General features: G+C 42.2%; 1 protein-coding gene across 3 annotated transcripts in view; it reads left to right on the forward strand.

Moving 5' to 3' along the window:
- The window catches only part of GALK2 (galactokinase 2), an 88,225-nt gene that overhangs the window by 12,192 nt on the left and 58,867 nt on the right, over nt 1-17,166 (forward strand). For 2 of the 3 annotated variants that reach the window (XM_019533641.1, XM_019533642.1), the window contains exons 4-5: nt 5,434-5,524; nt 10,625-10,771. In XM_019533641.1, the coding sequence (XP_019389186.1) occupies nt 5,434-5,524; nt 10,625-10,771 (238 nt within the window). The remainder of the gene's footprint in view (nt 1-5,433; nt 5,525-10,624; nt 10,772-17,166) is intronic. The other variant, XM_019533643.1, reaches the window with a different exon arrangement.

Consider the following 17,166-nt stretch of genomic DNA (forward strand, 5'->3'; position numbering starts at 1 on the left):
AAAAAATGTGTAGGCCATTTCTAAACCAGTGTAAGAAGCATGATTTGCAGCCCATGCAAGGATAATAGATTATCTGTTCCCTTAAAGCCCCTAGAAAAGATTTTGCTGTGTTAGCCAAAATGCCTCTGAGGAGTCCAGAGGCTGTACCTTATCACAGTAGATTGTACTTCAGGAACTCTAGTTTGTCATAATGCTTGAATAACCTTCATTAGCCCTTCCTGACCTCCTAAGTACTTCTTGTGCTGAGCTACCATTGCAGAACCAGCATCAGCTAGACCCAGTCATGTTCTGTTTAGTGATGCAGATTAACTCCAGTTTCTAAATGATAGCACACTTTCTTATGCATGTACTCTTTGTACAGAAAAATGCAATGTGTGGACATCATTGGGATAGGAAGCCACAATATTTATCTGGATAATTTCTGTAGCAGTATTCAGATTTAGGACATTTTAATTAAATGAGAAACAAAATATTCCAAAGATTATCTTTTATACCTTCAAAATTTATATTTGGAGGTCCAAAATACATCAGTAGGAAAAGTTACTATTGGAATTACAATCTGTAAATAAACACAGTAAAGATTTTACCGGTCCAAAATGGAAAATTCAAATGTGCTTCAGCAAGCAGATCAAAAGTAATGAAAAAGAAAGCCTTGATCAAGGTTTGGAAGAGCAGAGAAAGCTCTAAAATGCAATTGTTATGCACATTTAAAGGGATAAGACCTTTTTTGTTAGTCTTTCACTTCCCTTAGGCCCCGTCCATGTTCAGGGCATTTACACATCTTAAATAAGTGCTGTTTTGAATAGGTATAGGGGTGCTTCTATGTTTGGGTGTCTACTACTAAGAAAAAATATTGTTAATAAGAATCAGCTTGCAGAAGAGATATTCTGCGCAATCAAATATTCCTAGCAGTTTTGGACTTCACCAACAACAGAGTTAGGAAGGTACTAAGATGTTTTCAAATCTAGATTAGGCACTATGGGCACCTATATACGTGTATGAGGCTGCTCTGGCAGGCTGTAATTACAGCACTTCACAGCAGACTCAATTAATTGAGTCACCTGGAGCATGGTAATTACGCTTTAACTACAGTCATCACTTTAACTAAAGCTCATTTGATGAGCTCATTTGATGAGCTTTAGTTAAAGCAACCCCCGCCACCATGTTTCAGTGTGGAGACGCTGATACATGTGACACTATGGGCACTTTAATAAGAGCAGCTCTCAGAGCCGCTCTAATTAAAGTGCTACCCCCCACAACTCCTGGAGCACGTGAATAAATGCCCTAGCTCTATCACTCCATGGTTTTTTCTGGTTACTTCACAGTTGCTGGATTTGCAGAGATTGCGAGCTCTCACTGTTGGTAAATGGGAGTAGAAGACATTCAGCACTTTGCAGCTGATTTTCTTCTTACAGGATCAGGCTGCATTTATTTGTCCTAGTGACTGTCACAAGACAACTTGGAACACTTTTTAAAGCCCAAATCATAGCTCTTGATGTAGGGAAAGGAATTCCTTGATTTTAAAATTTGCATTTTGCTTTCTTTAATTACTAAAAGCAGTCTTGCTACTGGTGGTGAACTGGATTGGAATTAGAATCTAAGATGGGCAGTGCTTTAGGCAAGGGACAGACATTGCACATAAACTGGTTTAAGTGATCAGAAAGTGGTTTAAACCTGTAACAGAACATAAGTTCACTGCACATAAACCAGTTTCAAAATGGCCAAAACTGGTTTGAGATAAACCTGGTTGAATGTAGTATCAGACTTAAATGATTGAACTCAAACTGGTTTATGCAACTTCTGTCCCAGACCCTGTCCTGGTTTAAGTTAAACCAGAGTCCTCCAGCATCCTGGCATGCTCTTTGAGTTGGGTGATCTGCTCCAGCAGAGCAGGGCTCTCCCTGCACCTCTACTCCCTAGCTGGAGCAGGAACAGACAGGGGTGGGGGCCTGGCCAGATGCTGGCCCCGGAAGGGAGCAGGGAAGATGCTTATTCCCCACCCTCCCCTGTCCCACTGGTGCAGACCTGCATGTTTCTGCCGGCTGCTCCAGCGGCAGGGGCATGGCCAGCCCTGGCGGTAGCTTGGAGTGAATTGGCCAGGGAGGGGGTTTAATTCCCCACACCATCACATCCGTACAACCTGGGCCAGGGTCCGCCTGGGGCTTAGCCCTCTCTGCTACAGTGGTGGGGTCAGGGCATGGCCAGATGTCGGCAGGCATGGCCCCTGAGCAGAAGGGGCAGGGATGGGGGTTATTATCCCCTCTACTCCCAGAGGACTGCAGCTGGGGTCTGCCTGCCCTGACTGCCACCACTGCCGCTTGCTCCCTGTGTAGGCCGAGCAGTGGGATAAGCCCCCACTCTGTCCCATCTGCCAGAGGCCAGATGGAGGGGGAAATAACCCCTTTCCCTGCCTCTTCGCCTAAGGAGCTCTGGCAGCTGGCCTCTGGCTGGGCCTCCAACCCTGCTGCTGGAGTGGAGAGGGGGCAGTGCCTGATGAGGCAGCAGCCTCTATCCTGGTGTCTGGGGAGCATGAGTCTCTTTCCAGTGTGGGGTCTGCTATCGGGGGGTCAGAGCTACCACAGACTGTGTGGGATGAGTGGCAGCACTGGGGCTTGGAGGGGGCCAAAGCCCTCAAGTTCCTCTAGTGCCAATGCCAAAGCTCACCCCGCATAGTCCACAGTAGCTTTCCCTGCCCTGCTCTGCCCAGAGCATGGCCCCCCTACCAGAAAGAGGCTCGCACTCTGGGGACACCGTGAGAGGGTCACTCCCTCTTGCTGCTCCATGGGCAGGGGTAGGGCATGGCCAGAGGCTGGCTGGCATGGCCCCCTTACGTGGGGGGCAAAGAGGGGAACATTTCCCTTCTGCCTCTGGCGGAGGGGGCTTATCTCACCGTTTACTCCCTGAAGGAAGTGAGCGGCAGTGGTGGTCGGGGCGAGCAGACCCCACTGTGGTCCCCCCAGTGCAGAGGAATAACACCTCTCTGCCTCCCAGCCTAAGGGGGTCATACCGGCCAGCCTCTGGCTCGGCCCAAGGAGTGGTGAAGCAGGAGTAACCCTAACAGTGGCTGTACCCTGTCACGGTGTCCCAGAGTGCAAGTGGAGGGAATTAAACCCCTTCCCTGGCCAGTTCACTCCAAGCTACTGCCAGGGCTGACCACACTTCCCCAGCACAGCCTCCCTGCAGCTGAGGGCTGCTCTCATAACTGCCCCCCCCCCCCGAGCCGCTGCAGGCATGTGCCTGCATTTCATGAATGTCTATTCACTTGCAAATTGGTTCAATCAAGGCAGGTTAAACAAACCTGCAAAGATTGAATCAATTCAGGCCCCAGCTTTCTGACTGTCTGTCCCTAGCCTTAAAGTTCATCTCATATCTCTTGAAAGGAAATTATATTACCCTTTTTATATCCTTCCCCTCTCATAACAATCTTCAGTGCTGTTAACAGAGATGTATTATAATTCTTTATATTACCACAGTGCCCAGGAATCCTAGACATGAGCTGGGACTAGGTGATGTATAAATGCAAATAAAATGTTATTCTTCTGATGGAATCCTCCTTAGCCAGTTGTCTTCAAATCAGACATCTTGCACCATGTACCTCCTACAGAGGCATAGCAAGCTCCTTTGGTGTGCTGGCCAGAGCAGGAGGGAAGTTATACTACTAGTGGAGTGTTGGGGAGGGGCCAAGCAGGGGCCAGAGTTTTACCTGCTATAGCTGGGCTCCCTCCACCCCAGTGGCTTGGGCTGGGGAGTGGCCTCCAGTAGCAGGCCGTTTGGTGCAGGTTCCCTAAGGTTGCCACACTGGTGCTCCCTCTTAAATTGGCACTTGTAGTTTTGCTACTCGCCTCCTCATATTTGTTAAATCTGTCCCATTTCATATCCTTTCCCTGGTCTCTCCCCTTGTTCCGAGCATCCCATTAGACCTCTTTGTCTTCACTTCCAGGATCTTACGCAGCTGGTCTGTTTTTTCTATTTCTACTGCCTTCACTTGTCCCACACTAACTACCTCTTTGGCCAGGTATAGATATTATACTTCTACTGGTGTAAGTGATTGGAAACCAGTCTGTACCCATAACGAAACAGAAGTTCAGCACACAAAACCAATCTATGCCCATAACGGAACAGGAGTTTGGCACATGCAGACCAGTTAAAAAAATTGGAGAAACTGGTTTGCTTACCCCTTCCCCAGGCAAATATGTATTCTGTTTGCTACAGACCTAAATTATGCCGCTTACAAAAACCTGCATAACTTAGATCAGTTTCCCCTTGAGCATTTTGAATGTCTGAACCTAGCCTTTATGTCCATCTCTTGGTCTTCATCATCTCTTGGTCTTGCAGTCATCTGTGTTCAGAATTCCTGAGCAGACCTAGCTTGAAATCTTTTCTAAAGGAGGACATGGTCATAGGTTTTCATGTATCTATATTAACACAGTAGTGTCAAACTCACTTTGTGCCTCAAGACAGATCTGAACTATGGGGCTCCTTGCAGGCTGGACTAAGCACAGGATGTGAGGAAGCAGTGGCAGCAGTACCTCCAGTCCCAACCGATGGCACTTAGCAGCAGCTCTAGTCTCTGCTATGTCCCCCATGCCAGAGATGGAGCTACTGCCACCTCAAGCCCTGTGCCACAGCAGGAGCTCCGACTCCAGCACAGGGCATGTGGCGGGGGCCAGTAGCTAGAGAGGTAGGGCCGAGGCGCTGGCAACAGGAAAGGCATCCAGAGAACAACCAGGGTGCGTCAGCCCTTTTGTTGTCTTCCTGCCGCTGATTGCCATGTCCACCGAGCTCTGAGGGCACTGGATTCAGCTGCAGGCCACTTCCCTGACCGCATCTCCTGCCTTCTAGTGGCCTGCTGGTAGCTCAGTGGATGGGACAGAGTAGCTTTGCAGGCCAGATTCAAGCTGCAGGCTATACATTTGTCCCCACTGCTTTACCATGTATCTGCCGGTAAGACTAAGATGGGATTGATTACTGCAAGCTGAGTGGTTCCAGATAGTAGTCTAACTAGTCTTACTATTTTTGTAATCAGTCATCTGATTAGGAGATATCTTCCTTTTCAGGTGCTGATGTTTCTACTGCAATGCTACAATATTTGACTTGCAAATGTAAAAAATGCATTTTGTTTGCAAGTTTTAAAAGCTGTTTCCCTGTGAGCTGTTTCCAACAGAATTTTTAAAAAGCCACGAACATATTTTATATAACTTATTTTATAATAAGTTGGACCTATTATTATGCCTCTGTTTAATAAACTTTTTGAATAACTGATCCATAGGGTGGAAGGAGAGACAGAGAAATAGAAGGCAATACATAGTGTATTGGAAAAATGTTCAGGATAAAATGTTAATGTTGCAATTTCATCAGCAGGTGGCAGCAGTAAGCTATATTTTTTAACTAACTAAATTCACTGATATTAAATCTCACCTTACTTTTTTGCAGGGATTTCAGTACTAGCGTTAATAACATTCAGATTAACCAAACAAAACCTCTGTGGCACAACTACTTCCTATGTGGATTGAAAGGAATTCAGGTAAAGCAAATTTGTTTAATGCACATATCCTATTGAGAGCCAATGTTTAAGATTACAATATGATATGTATATTATAATAAATATACCATAATAATTTAATACAAACAGTTTTATTTGTATACCTCATAAATATTTTATTACCATAATTTGTAGATTTTTAAGTAAAGTACTATTTATGTTTCTTTTAAAATTTGAATTTGTTATTTGTTTTGCTTGGAAATTATTGTAAAAACACTCAACTTACATCACACTTATGAAAAAAATATTATACAGAACAATGCATTTAGTCAGTGAGGTCATGGTCAAGCTCATAGTCTGTTTCTGGTTCACATTCTTCTATTTTAAAGTTAAAAGGAGAGTGCAGAACATAGAACACATATTTTAAATAGGTCTGAGGGTTCGATAAATGGAATCTAAAATGTTTTTTTTTTCCCAGGGAAAGCATTTTTAAATTAAGTAATTCTCAGGAATATTGGAAACACACATGCAGGTAATGCATGAGAATTGGTAATTATACTAACCTATTTTATTGCTCATTTAAGGTGGAAGAAATATGTAAAAGGAGTAAACTGCATAAAGCAGACATAGTACATTAGATTTAAAAGACTTTCAACTTCAATAGTTTACCGTAAGTTATTAAAGATACAAGTTTTTTTAATGTTTTGTTTTTATTTGGGACTTTCAGAAGTTCTTAAATAAACTAAAAGAGCTTGGCAGGAAAGTTTCCTAATCTGATAAGAATTTTGAATGAGGATAAAAAGAATCATGAATTCTTTGTGAACTGAACATCTGAAAAAAACAGTTAGATTGTTTCCATCAGAGCACTATTCTGACAATTTTGTAAGTGTAATTTTTTACCTTTACATTTTTAAAACTTAAATTTACTTATTTTTTAAAAACAAAAGTAATCCTAAATGAAAAAAAATGAAGGTATTGATTTAAAAATGGTGAGAAGGGACAGTTCAACACTTTCAAAGCTTTTTTCCAAATTCTTTTCAAAAGGGGAATGGGTCAAAAACAACTTTTTCCTCTGAAGACTTTCAGAGTAGATGATTAGCTACTTTCTAATTTAAAAAGTCTCATAAAAAATCCTGATCAGGTTTAATAAGGAGCTTAAGTGTAATTGCAAATCAGCAGAAGCCTTCAATTAGAATTAGAATTCTTTTAATTCACTTACGAGATTGTGAAGAATTGTTCCCTTTTATCTTGACTGTGGCTTTTAAAAAGTATGTAGGGATCAGAATAAGGGAGATTTTTACTGGGCAAAGAGGAAATATATTGCAATATATACCTACTTCTGAATGAATCTTTGACATTTCTATAGTTTAATTAGGCCTAGATCCACAGAAGGTATTTAGGGGTGCCTGCACGCGAGCGTGGAGGCTGCTCCAACACACTGTAATTAAACTATAGAAATGTCAAAGATTCATTCAGTAATTACACTCATTCAAGCACTGTAATTACAGTGTGTTGGAGTAGACTCGATTAATCAAGTCTGCTGGATTGTGGCTATTACTGCGCTCCAGCAGCCTCCTCTGTCTCGTTTATCAGTGTCCCTGTGTTTAAAAATGGCGACGGGGGCACTTGAACTAAAACTTGAATGAACTTTTGTTCAAGCAACCCTGCTGCCATTTTTAAACACAGGGACGCTGATACATGAGATTCGACGGTGCTTTAGTTAGAGCGCCTCTCAGAGCCACTCAGGTGCAAATTAAAGCACCTCCCACTCACCCCCAGAGCATATGTAAAAGTGCGTAATGTGCCCAATTACTACTTAGGCCTTAGGTACCTAAATATTTTCACTTATCTGTTTTTTAGTGTCTTTAAAATGTGTTATACTTTACAATCGTTTTCACATAAAATATTTTTATTTCCATGTAAAATTCCTAAATTACAACCCTATGTGTTTCAATCCCTACTCACTCACTCATATTTCCAGTAAGGTGAACAGTTCCAGTTTTACATTACTCCATAAGGAAAGCATTTATTGGAATTGTATTCACTTTGCATATTTAGCCTCACTTTATTTACAGCAGTATGGTTTTTCTTGCAATGTGGATAACATTACCTCAGTGGCTCTACTTAGTTTAGAACTTGCTTTTGAGATTTGTGACTTAGGAACAAGTTTTGATACTTGATGGTTAATATGCAAAACAGGTTTATGCTGGCAGAAAGAAAGCATAAAAGTTACAAACTTTTAAGAAACATGGAAAGGCAAGTATGAAGAAGGTCCAACAGGATAATCTGTTTATATTAAATTGAACATGTTATCCTTTGGGATACAACTATTGCAGAACTTGGCAAAGTCCATATTCATTTTTGAAACTGGAGTAAGTTTTTTTATTTAAACATTGCGTGATAAGTTTGCAAGTCTGATTCACATGCAAGAGAATACTGTGGATCAGTTTCTGTTTAAATACATTACTCAAGTGCTTTTTTTAAAACGAGTTTGATGTTCTTCATGAAAGGACATTGGCAGCAATAGTATTTCAATTAATAATTTGTTTGTATTTCTGGAAAGGAAATTTTTAGATAATTTGTAGTGGCTATGTGACACATCCAACAACTGTTTTCTTATATTTTTCTCAAACTCCACCATTGTTACCTAGTGTTGGATGTACTTCAGGAGAAGACTTAGAAATATTTTTTAGATGCATTTCTTTTTAGAAATATTGGTATTTTTCTGTTTATGATGATTATTACGTAGCTTATTAGCATATAAATCTAGCATATAAATCTTCACTGACACAAAGATATGTTATATATATTTATACCATTTATGCATGTGATATGTTGATTGATACAGTTTATTGTTTATTCTGTACCAACATGTGATAAAGATTATATATATAAGTTATTCTGAAGAAAAACAGAACTATTAAAATGAAATACCATGTTTTTACGGCGCTTTGAGATCTACGAATGAAACATGAAAAATATATCTTGTGTATATATGCACATACAAGTTCATTACATTTTGACACTTAGTGAAGTATAAAAAGAATACTTCACTGTTACCAAAAGAAATAAAGTGATATATATTATTAAAAGGAGAGTGGTTTCACATAAGCTCAGCCACTTGAGAATTAGGAAATTTCACCTCTCGTTTGTAAAAATACTTCTATTACTCCCCACTATCATTTACTATATACATTTATGTGTGTATAATATATATAAGTAGTTAATAACAGAAAAGGTGACTCCACAGTACCGTAGATGTAGCTGAACCAATGTTATAGCCATCATTTTTCTTCCAGAAACTAATAAATATATAGTTGTATTAGGGCTGTGCAAAGCTTCGGTTGCTGATTTGATTCAGTGGAGATTCAGCCTGATTTGGCAGCCAAATCTCCGAATCTGAATCAAATCAGGAGACCCTTCAATCTTTCTGAATCAATTGGGAGACATTAGGAAAGATTTGATGATTTGGACATAGACACAGCTTTAAATGTTTTCTCTACATACCTCAAGGTACCAGATGGCTCATGAATGCTGAGATGGTGAGGCGGGTGGTGCATCCCATGGGAGCACAGAGGGGTCCCCAGCATGCTCGGAAGTGGACCCGGAAGTGGATCAGAAGCACTTTCAGTCCACTTCTGGGTCTGCTGTGGAGTGCACAGGGGACCCCTCCCCCTGCCTCAGCAACTGGTGCCTCCTGGCTCTGGGGGGGCACCCGGGGTCCCCCCATAGCTGATCGCTGAGCTGGGAAGGTGTGGGGGGGGTCCCTCGCGCACTCGGTGGCAGACCCAGAAGTGGATTGGAAGTACTTCCAGTCCACTTCTGGGTCTGCCACCAAGTGCATGGGGGCCCCCCTCCGTGTTCCTGTGGGATGCTCCAGCCACCCCAGCATTGCAGCATTCACGAACCACACTTGGTACCTTGAAGTATGTAGAAAATACATTTAAAGCTGTGTCTGTGGCTGAATAGCTGATTCTCCGAATCAGAATTGAATCTTTAGGTTTGGCCAAATTGAATTGGGACAATGATTCGAATCAACAAATTGAATCACTGTCCCCCATATCAGGCCAAATCCGAATCAAATATGGCCCACTTTGCACGCCCCTAATATTTATTGTCTATACTAGTCAGAGAGTTGGCATTCCTATTTGCTAATGCTGTTTGGAAACTTGTAAAACTACCATATCACTAAAATGTACCTTAAAATTCAAGTGTGATGATTTTCTGCACATTTCCACATAATTTGGATTACAAATACAGAATGTAGGACCTGGAAGAATCCTGTATCAGGAGCACCAGAATTTAGAGATAACTTAACAGAACAGTGCCTGAGTAGTCGCAAAGTGTCTGGAAGGAGGGGGAAATCAGCAGTGCTCTGCTAGCACCTCTCTTAATAGAGCCAAAACAGACTCTAAATATCTGGGAGGGGTTTACAATATTAATTGAAAAAATAGTATCAACTAAAAAATAACTTATCATGGCAGTCTAGCTAGCTTTCAAGACTGGGATAAAACCGCCAGTGTTTTAGTTTTAAACCATGTAACTTAAAAAAAAAGAAAAGAAAAGAAAGAAACGTGTCTGCCTCAAAATTCTCCTGGGTAGGCAAAATATCAGACTTCAAGAATTCTTTGAGAGAGCATGAGTGTTAAGATAGATCAAAGATTGAAATGATCATAAAACTTTGTGCTCACGCACTTCTCTACACATTTTTATTAAGGGTATGTCTACACTGCAGTCTAGGTGTTACTGCACCTCATAGAGACACATATGAGCTATATTTCAATGAGCTGGCTGAGGAACCAATAACAGTGTAACTACAGTTACTTAGCAGAAGCTGCAAAAGCTGCCCAAGAATGTGGGTTAATATTTGGGTGGTTGGCGTATGATGAGTCTTGTGCTTCTGCAGCTACACTGCTATCAGTCCCTGAGCTAGCACAGGCTGCATTCATACCTTTGCAGTGTAAATGTACCCATGGTTTTGGTTTTCAAGGGTTAGAAAAAGAAAATGTTAAAACTCCCCTCCCTCTTTTTGGTGACATCAGAAATTTAAATCAAGAGAAACTCTCTTCCTAAGCATAGGATATTTGCAAATTGAAGGCTGTCTCTACTTGATGCTGAGATTGTGTATTTTTTCATTGTTAGGAACATTTTGGTCTTAATAACCCAACTGGAATGAACTGTCTGTTAGATGGAACCATCCCACCAGGTTCTGGCCTATCTAGCTCCAGTGCCTTGGTGTGCTGTGCAGGACTCGTGACACTTACAGCTAATGGAAAGACCCTTTCAAAGGTAATTTACTGCAAACGCAAGATTGTAAACTTAAAATACTACTAACAATTAAATATTTCTAACATCTATAAACATTAAAGACACAATACAGTTGTTTTTGCAAAGAGTTGTTGGATTTAAGCTTTAAATATTGTGCAATCCAGCAAACATCTTTAGCCAAATTTTGGCAGTATTTGAGTTTGGCAAGAAAACAGGCATACATTAAAGCTGTAAGAGCACTATTGTAAGCCTGTATTTTGGCCAAGTCAAGCCTCACACATGGCCATGGCTGAACCAGATGTACTCTCCACAGGCTACAACTGAGCATATATGGGCTGAAGCATGTGAACCACACCCCCTGAACCTCTCCCCCTCCCCCTCCCCCTCCCTGAATGACTTTTCATGGCTCTAGAGCAGAGCATCTGTTGAAGGCCTGTGGAGCAGCTTCTCAAAAGATTATAGTCAAGCAAAGTAGAGATATAATTCTTCTCTCTATGGTTTTTTTAAATGAGAACATTTACAATCTAGAATTTACTCTTCAGTTTTTGTTCGAGTATTGTTCCACAAAAACAAACTTAATAATGTGTGTCCACAAAATTGTTAGTAGACAGTTATTCCTATGTTAAAACACTTCTGGAATAGCCATGTGCTCGAAGAAACCATATGGGACAATAACATTCTGTTGGCTACAAATGTCTGGTCAAGTGAAACATTAATTGTAAGATAAAAAAACAGGTCCAAATTGGGCTAAGTATTAGGTACATTTGTGCCTGTTGTCCAGTTATTGAAATATACATGTTTATATTCCACAACAGAGAGGAAATGGGCATCTGCAAGAATCCATAAAATTGACAGGTGGGAAAACCTGAATGTTACTAGGTAATAGAAATCTGCAGCTGGAAAACCAGAAGCAGGCGTTCAAAATTCTCAGTAATATTGTACAGTTCTTGTTCAGGAAAAATAGGATGCATCTTTGGATATGTATGTAAGCTAACAATTGCTTTTACAGTTTAGTTCTACACCATGCTTGAGCCTTTTTGAAGAAAGGTAGGCAGGTACAAAACTTTTTAGCTGTTCTGAAGAATTTTTTGTGGAGAAACAAAAGAAGGCAGACAATCACTGAGTATCTCTCCTCCTGCTTGGGTATCCCATTCAACCTGGCCAGAATTGTTCCTGCTTCAGCTGTGGAAAGTTTTAAGAAAGTTTATCCAGACTCTTAAATACAGTTGAGTAAACATAGGATGGACAACCCTGCATTTTTGTCAGGAAATCCTGCCCTCAGGAGCCAAAATTTTTGCACTTGCAGTAAAAAGTGAGCAATTAATATAGAGCAGAATTCCAAGTGGCCTACATAAGGGCACACACTCACATTCCAAGCACAGTTAAGAGCATGCCAAATAAATTGCGTGTTTGTTTAGACTGAGAACCGCACCAGGTTGCATTGGTCATGATGTAAAAAGAACACTGCAGACCTTAGGAGGTCTGTGGCAGCAGTGCTGTCTTCTAGCACATCTTGGAAAGATCTACAGTTCAGGAAGCTCTGTAGAAGACTATACAACAACTGTGAAAACAAGAGGCTTAGTGCTCTAGGCAAGTTTATGAACCCACCATAAAAATGTGTTGCAGCTACTAAAGTTCAGATTCTCTGTTGGTTTAAGCCCTTAGCCTGGGAAGTCTGCTGCTTCCCGGGAGCCCATATCCAAGACATTGTGGAGAAGATCCCTGAATGCCTCCAGCCCACTGACCACTACCCTATGCTCCTTATCCATGTGGGCACAAATGACACAGCTCAGAGCAATCCCAGGTGGGTCATGAAGTGCTACAGGGATTTGGGAGCGGGGCTAAAGGGGTTGGGGGCGCAGGTGGTGTTTTCTTCAATCCTCCCAGTCTTGGGCTACGGGCTGAGGAGGGAGAGGAGGACTGAGGTAGTAAACCAAAGACTGTGGCACTGGTGTCATCGGGAAGGCTTCGGCTTCCATGACCACAGCCCGCTTTTTGGTGAGAGAGGCAGCGAGCTGCTGGGAAGGGATGGCCTCCACCTCTCTCCGCTGGGGAGGAGGCTCTTCTCAGCCAGACTGGCTGACCTGCTCCACCGGGCTTTTAACTAAGCCCGTCAGGGGATGGGGGGACTACTGCCACTCCTGGCCTGCTGAGCAACCGTTGCAAAACCAGCAGGTCATGGCACTTAAGAGAACTTAAGAGTACTGGCTATGGGGGATGACCTAATCAGCAACTCGATTGAAGGCAAGCTGGGTGACAGTGACTATGGGCTGATCACCTTCACTATCCACCGTAAAGCTGGCAAGTCAGTCAGCAACACAGAAGTCCTTGACTTCAGGAAAGCTGACTTTGACAAGCTCAGGAGGCTTGTCAGTGAGGCCCTAATGGACGACGACCCAAAGGGAAGGGGAGTTCAGGATGAGTGGCTGCTCCTCAACGGAGCGATCTTGGATGTACAAGCTAGGTCTATTCTGTCTCGGAGGAAAGGCATTGAAAGGGCACAGCAGCCCCCTTGGCTCTGCAGGGAGCTAGCAGACCTCCTGCATCTAAAAAGAAAGAGGGAGGAGTGGATCTACCTCCAAGGAGGAATATTCTGCACTGGTCTGGACCTGCAAGGAGCGAACCAGAAAACCAGGGCTGCAACTGAACTCCAACTAGCTACACGTATCAAGGACAACAAAAGGTCCTTTTTTAGATAAGTGGTGAGCTGGAGGAAAAGCAAAGGCAACATCGGACCCCTACCAAACCAGATGGGACAACTGACAACCAATGCCCAGGAAAATGCCAAATTGCTAAATGGGTACTTTGCATCATTTTTTTCACCAGTGCCATGGGGCGCCCCTGCCCATTACAGGACAGGAATGCTTGGGTGAACGTGATTCCTTACCTTCCATCAATGCTGACCTTGTGAAGGAACACCTTGAGAGGCTGGACATCTTCAAGTCAGCCAGGCCTGACAGTTTACACCCCAGGGTACTCAAGGAACTGGCAAGCCTCAGCCCCTGGCACGGATCTTCGAAACCTCCTGGCGCTCTGTTGAAATGCCCAAAGACTGGAAGAAGGTCAGTGTGGTGCCTATCTTCAAGAAAGGGAAGAAAGTGGATCTGGCAAACTACAGGCCCATCAGGCTGACCTCTATCCCTGGGAAGGTCTTGGAAAAGATTATCAAAGAGGCCATCCTTAACAGACTAGCTGACAGCAATATCCTGAAGGATACCCAGCACAGGTTTGTTGCGGGTAGGTCTTGCTTGACCAGTCTCTTTTCCTCTTACAACTAGGTGACCTATTGCCTGGACAAGGGGGAAGAGATTGATGTCGTTGACTTTAAAAAAGCCTTTGATCTGGTATCCCATGATCACCTCTTGGCCAAACTGGCCAACTGCGGCCTCGGCTTCACCACAATCCACTGGCTGGGGAACTGGCTCCGCGGCCGGACCCTGAGGGTGGGAATTGATGGAAGTCAATCGTCATGGTGCCCTGTGACCAGTGGGGTCCCTCAAGGCTCTGTTCTTGGGCCATCTCTATTCAACATCTTTATTAATGATGTAGACATTGGTATCAGAAGCATACTGGCCAAGTTTACTGACGACACCAAACTTTTGGGTAAAGCGTCCACACCTGAGGACAGGAGGGCAATCCAGGCTGACCTGGACAGGCTCAACAAACGGGCAGACAAGAACCTGATGGTGTTTAATACTGAAAAATTCAAGTTTATCTACCTTGGGAAAAAAAACCCGCAGCATGCTTATAGGCTTGGCAGGGCTATGCTGGCTAGCACTATGGATGAAAAGGACTTGGGGGTCGTGACTGACCACAAGATGAACATGAGCCTGCAATGTGATGCTGCAGCTAGTAAAGTGAGCAAAACACTGGCTTGCATCCATAGACGCTTCTCAAGCAAATCCCAGGATGTCATTCTCCTGTTGTACTCGACCTTGGTGAGGCCGCAGCTGGAATAATGTGTCCAGTTTTGGGCTCCACAATTCAAAAAGGATGTGGAGAAGTGTGAGAGAGTCCAGAGGAGAGCCACGTGCATGATCAGAGGTCCGTAAAACAGATCTTATGATGAGGCAGGGAGCTATGGGACTCTTCAGCCTGGAAAAGCGCAGGCTCAGGGGTGATCTGGTGGCCATCTGTAAGTTTATCACGGGTGCTTACCAGGATCTGGGGGAACGTCTGTTCACCAGAGCGCCCAAGGGGATGACAAGGTCAAATGGTCATAAACTGCTCTGTGACCATTTCAGGCAGGACATAAGGAAGCACTTCTTTACAGTCCAAGCCTCCAAGGTCTGGAATAGATTGCCGCTGGAGGTGGTTCAAACACCTACTTTGAACACCTTCAAGAGAAATTTGGATGTTTATCTTGCTGGGATCCTATGACCCCAGCTGACTTCCTGCCCCTGGGGGCAGGGGGCTGGACTCGATGATCTTCCAAGGTCCCTTCCAGCCCTAATGTCTATGAAATCTATGGAAGTCTATGAAATCTATGAAACTTCTGCTTGGCACAGGAGAAGGAGGGACTTTCAGTGGGCTAGGTCACCCTTACCGTAACAAATTAGTCTAATTTAAGGCATTTGTGCCTTGAAAAGCCATTTGCCAACCTACTGAGACGTGCTATGACCATTTCCTTTCATAACCCTTACAAGTATTGTGCACTGAGGCCAAATGGGGGAACATAAAGGGTAGCAGCCCTAGCTTTGCACCAGCTGTGATTTTTCCCATGTCAGGTGAATTCTCAGCTGGCAAAAGTCAGGTGCTTTCCAGCCCTGTTACTGTTCTAGGATTAGAATACAAACCAGTGCTCTCCATATTTGTATGTTTGATATTACTGGAAAACAAAAGGAATTCACCAAATAAAACACTGTTAACCAGTTAAAGTTGCTAATAAAGGACCCGTATATATCAAAACAGCATTGCCATAAAAGAATCCTAAAGTACAAGTAATAATAGAAACAATCTCTGAAGGTAATTTGTGTAAGTTATAATATATGCCACCCATGTGGACTGTTCTGAAAAAGTTACAGGAGAAGACTGATTTTTTGCCATTTGTGATTCTTATAAGTGTTGCAGAACCTTAAGACTAGGGTCTGCAGGAACAGTGCACTAAAACTTTTGGCTTCAAAATCAAATCTAGCTGAATTGTAAAATATCTGTAGCCAAAATATAGAAAATTGACCTTTTTGCTAAATGGAATGCTTACCTGTTTTGCTGTTACAATAACTATTTCACTGAGGGTATTGTGAGTCATGTCCTTTTCAATTAGTTTTAAAAAGTGGGCTGAAAGTAAAAGTATCTGAAATGTAAAGTGATTCCTGACAGTCTTACACCAGCTGTGGTCTTTGACATAAGACATTTATTTCTCTAAGATTAAGAAGAGTGCAGTCATACAAACTGAAGAGTGTTTTAGGACTGTATCTAGTTTTTCATGTTGATGCAATTTTAAAAATAATATTTTTGGCACATTACCAATGAAAATCAGAAGAAAATATACTGTTACTAATTATTGTGCATAGAAGTCTGAAAAAGAGTATTGTTTTAATTCCTTAGAATATTTTTTAAAAAACCATCACACACACAGTACCAGTCAAAGACAATTCAGGCAGATATATACTGCTAACCAGTTGCAGCAGTACAATATTATGCAAATAGCAAGATGAAAAATTTAGAAGATATTTAAATGTGTCTGTCTTTTCTTTAGCAAGATTCCAATCTAATTCTACAGAAGCATAACACAAAGATTAGTAATGTTCAGTAAAAACATCTGATTTGAAAATCATCTTTATGTGATTTATACAAAAACAACCCTGTATGAAACATTTTGGCTCGGAAAAAAATTGTTTTTGTAGAGGAAGTGGAATGATGTTTTTAATTGCCCCAGCTTCATGTTTTATGGTAAGAATTCGTGAGTCCAGAAGATCATTTAGTACATTTGAATAATTAGATTTATTTGAATGATCTGATCATGGTGTTGAACTGCAAATGTCAGCCCTAGTTGTGCTGTAGTTTGTTAGCCCACCTTGACATTTTTTCCATTGTTTAAATCTGGGCGGCTAAATATATGTTTACTCTGGTATAAACTAGCCAAAAAACATATATAGTTTATTCAACTTAAAATTGAAACACTGAGTATCTGAAGTTGAATAGCATTCAGATATATTCTCATAAAGAGCAGTTGGAGTGGTTTGACATGCCTGCAAATACAAGGGCAAAATTTACTTTGTTTGAAGTTAGTGGTAAAACCTCCAAAGATTTCAGTGGGATAGAATCAGGCCTCATACAATACATTCATGAAAGGCCTGATCTACTGCCATTAAGTTTCATAGTTAGTAGGGTTGGAAGGGACCTGAGCAGATCATCAAGTCCGACCCCCTGCCATGGCAGGAAAGAGTATTGGGGTCAAACAACCCCAGCAAGTT

The sequence above is a fragment of the Crocodylus porosus genome, unplaced genomic scaffold (assembly GCF_001723895.1).
Source record: "Crocodylus porosus isolate Cpor-Errol unplaced genomic scaffold, CroPor_comp1, whole genome shotgun sequence".
NCBI lineage: Eukaryota > Metazoa > Chordata > Crocodylia > Crocodylidae > Crocodylus > Crocodylus porosus.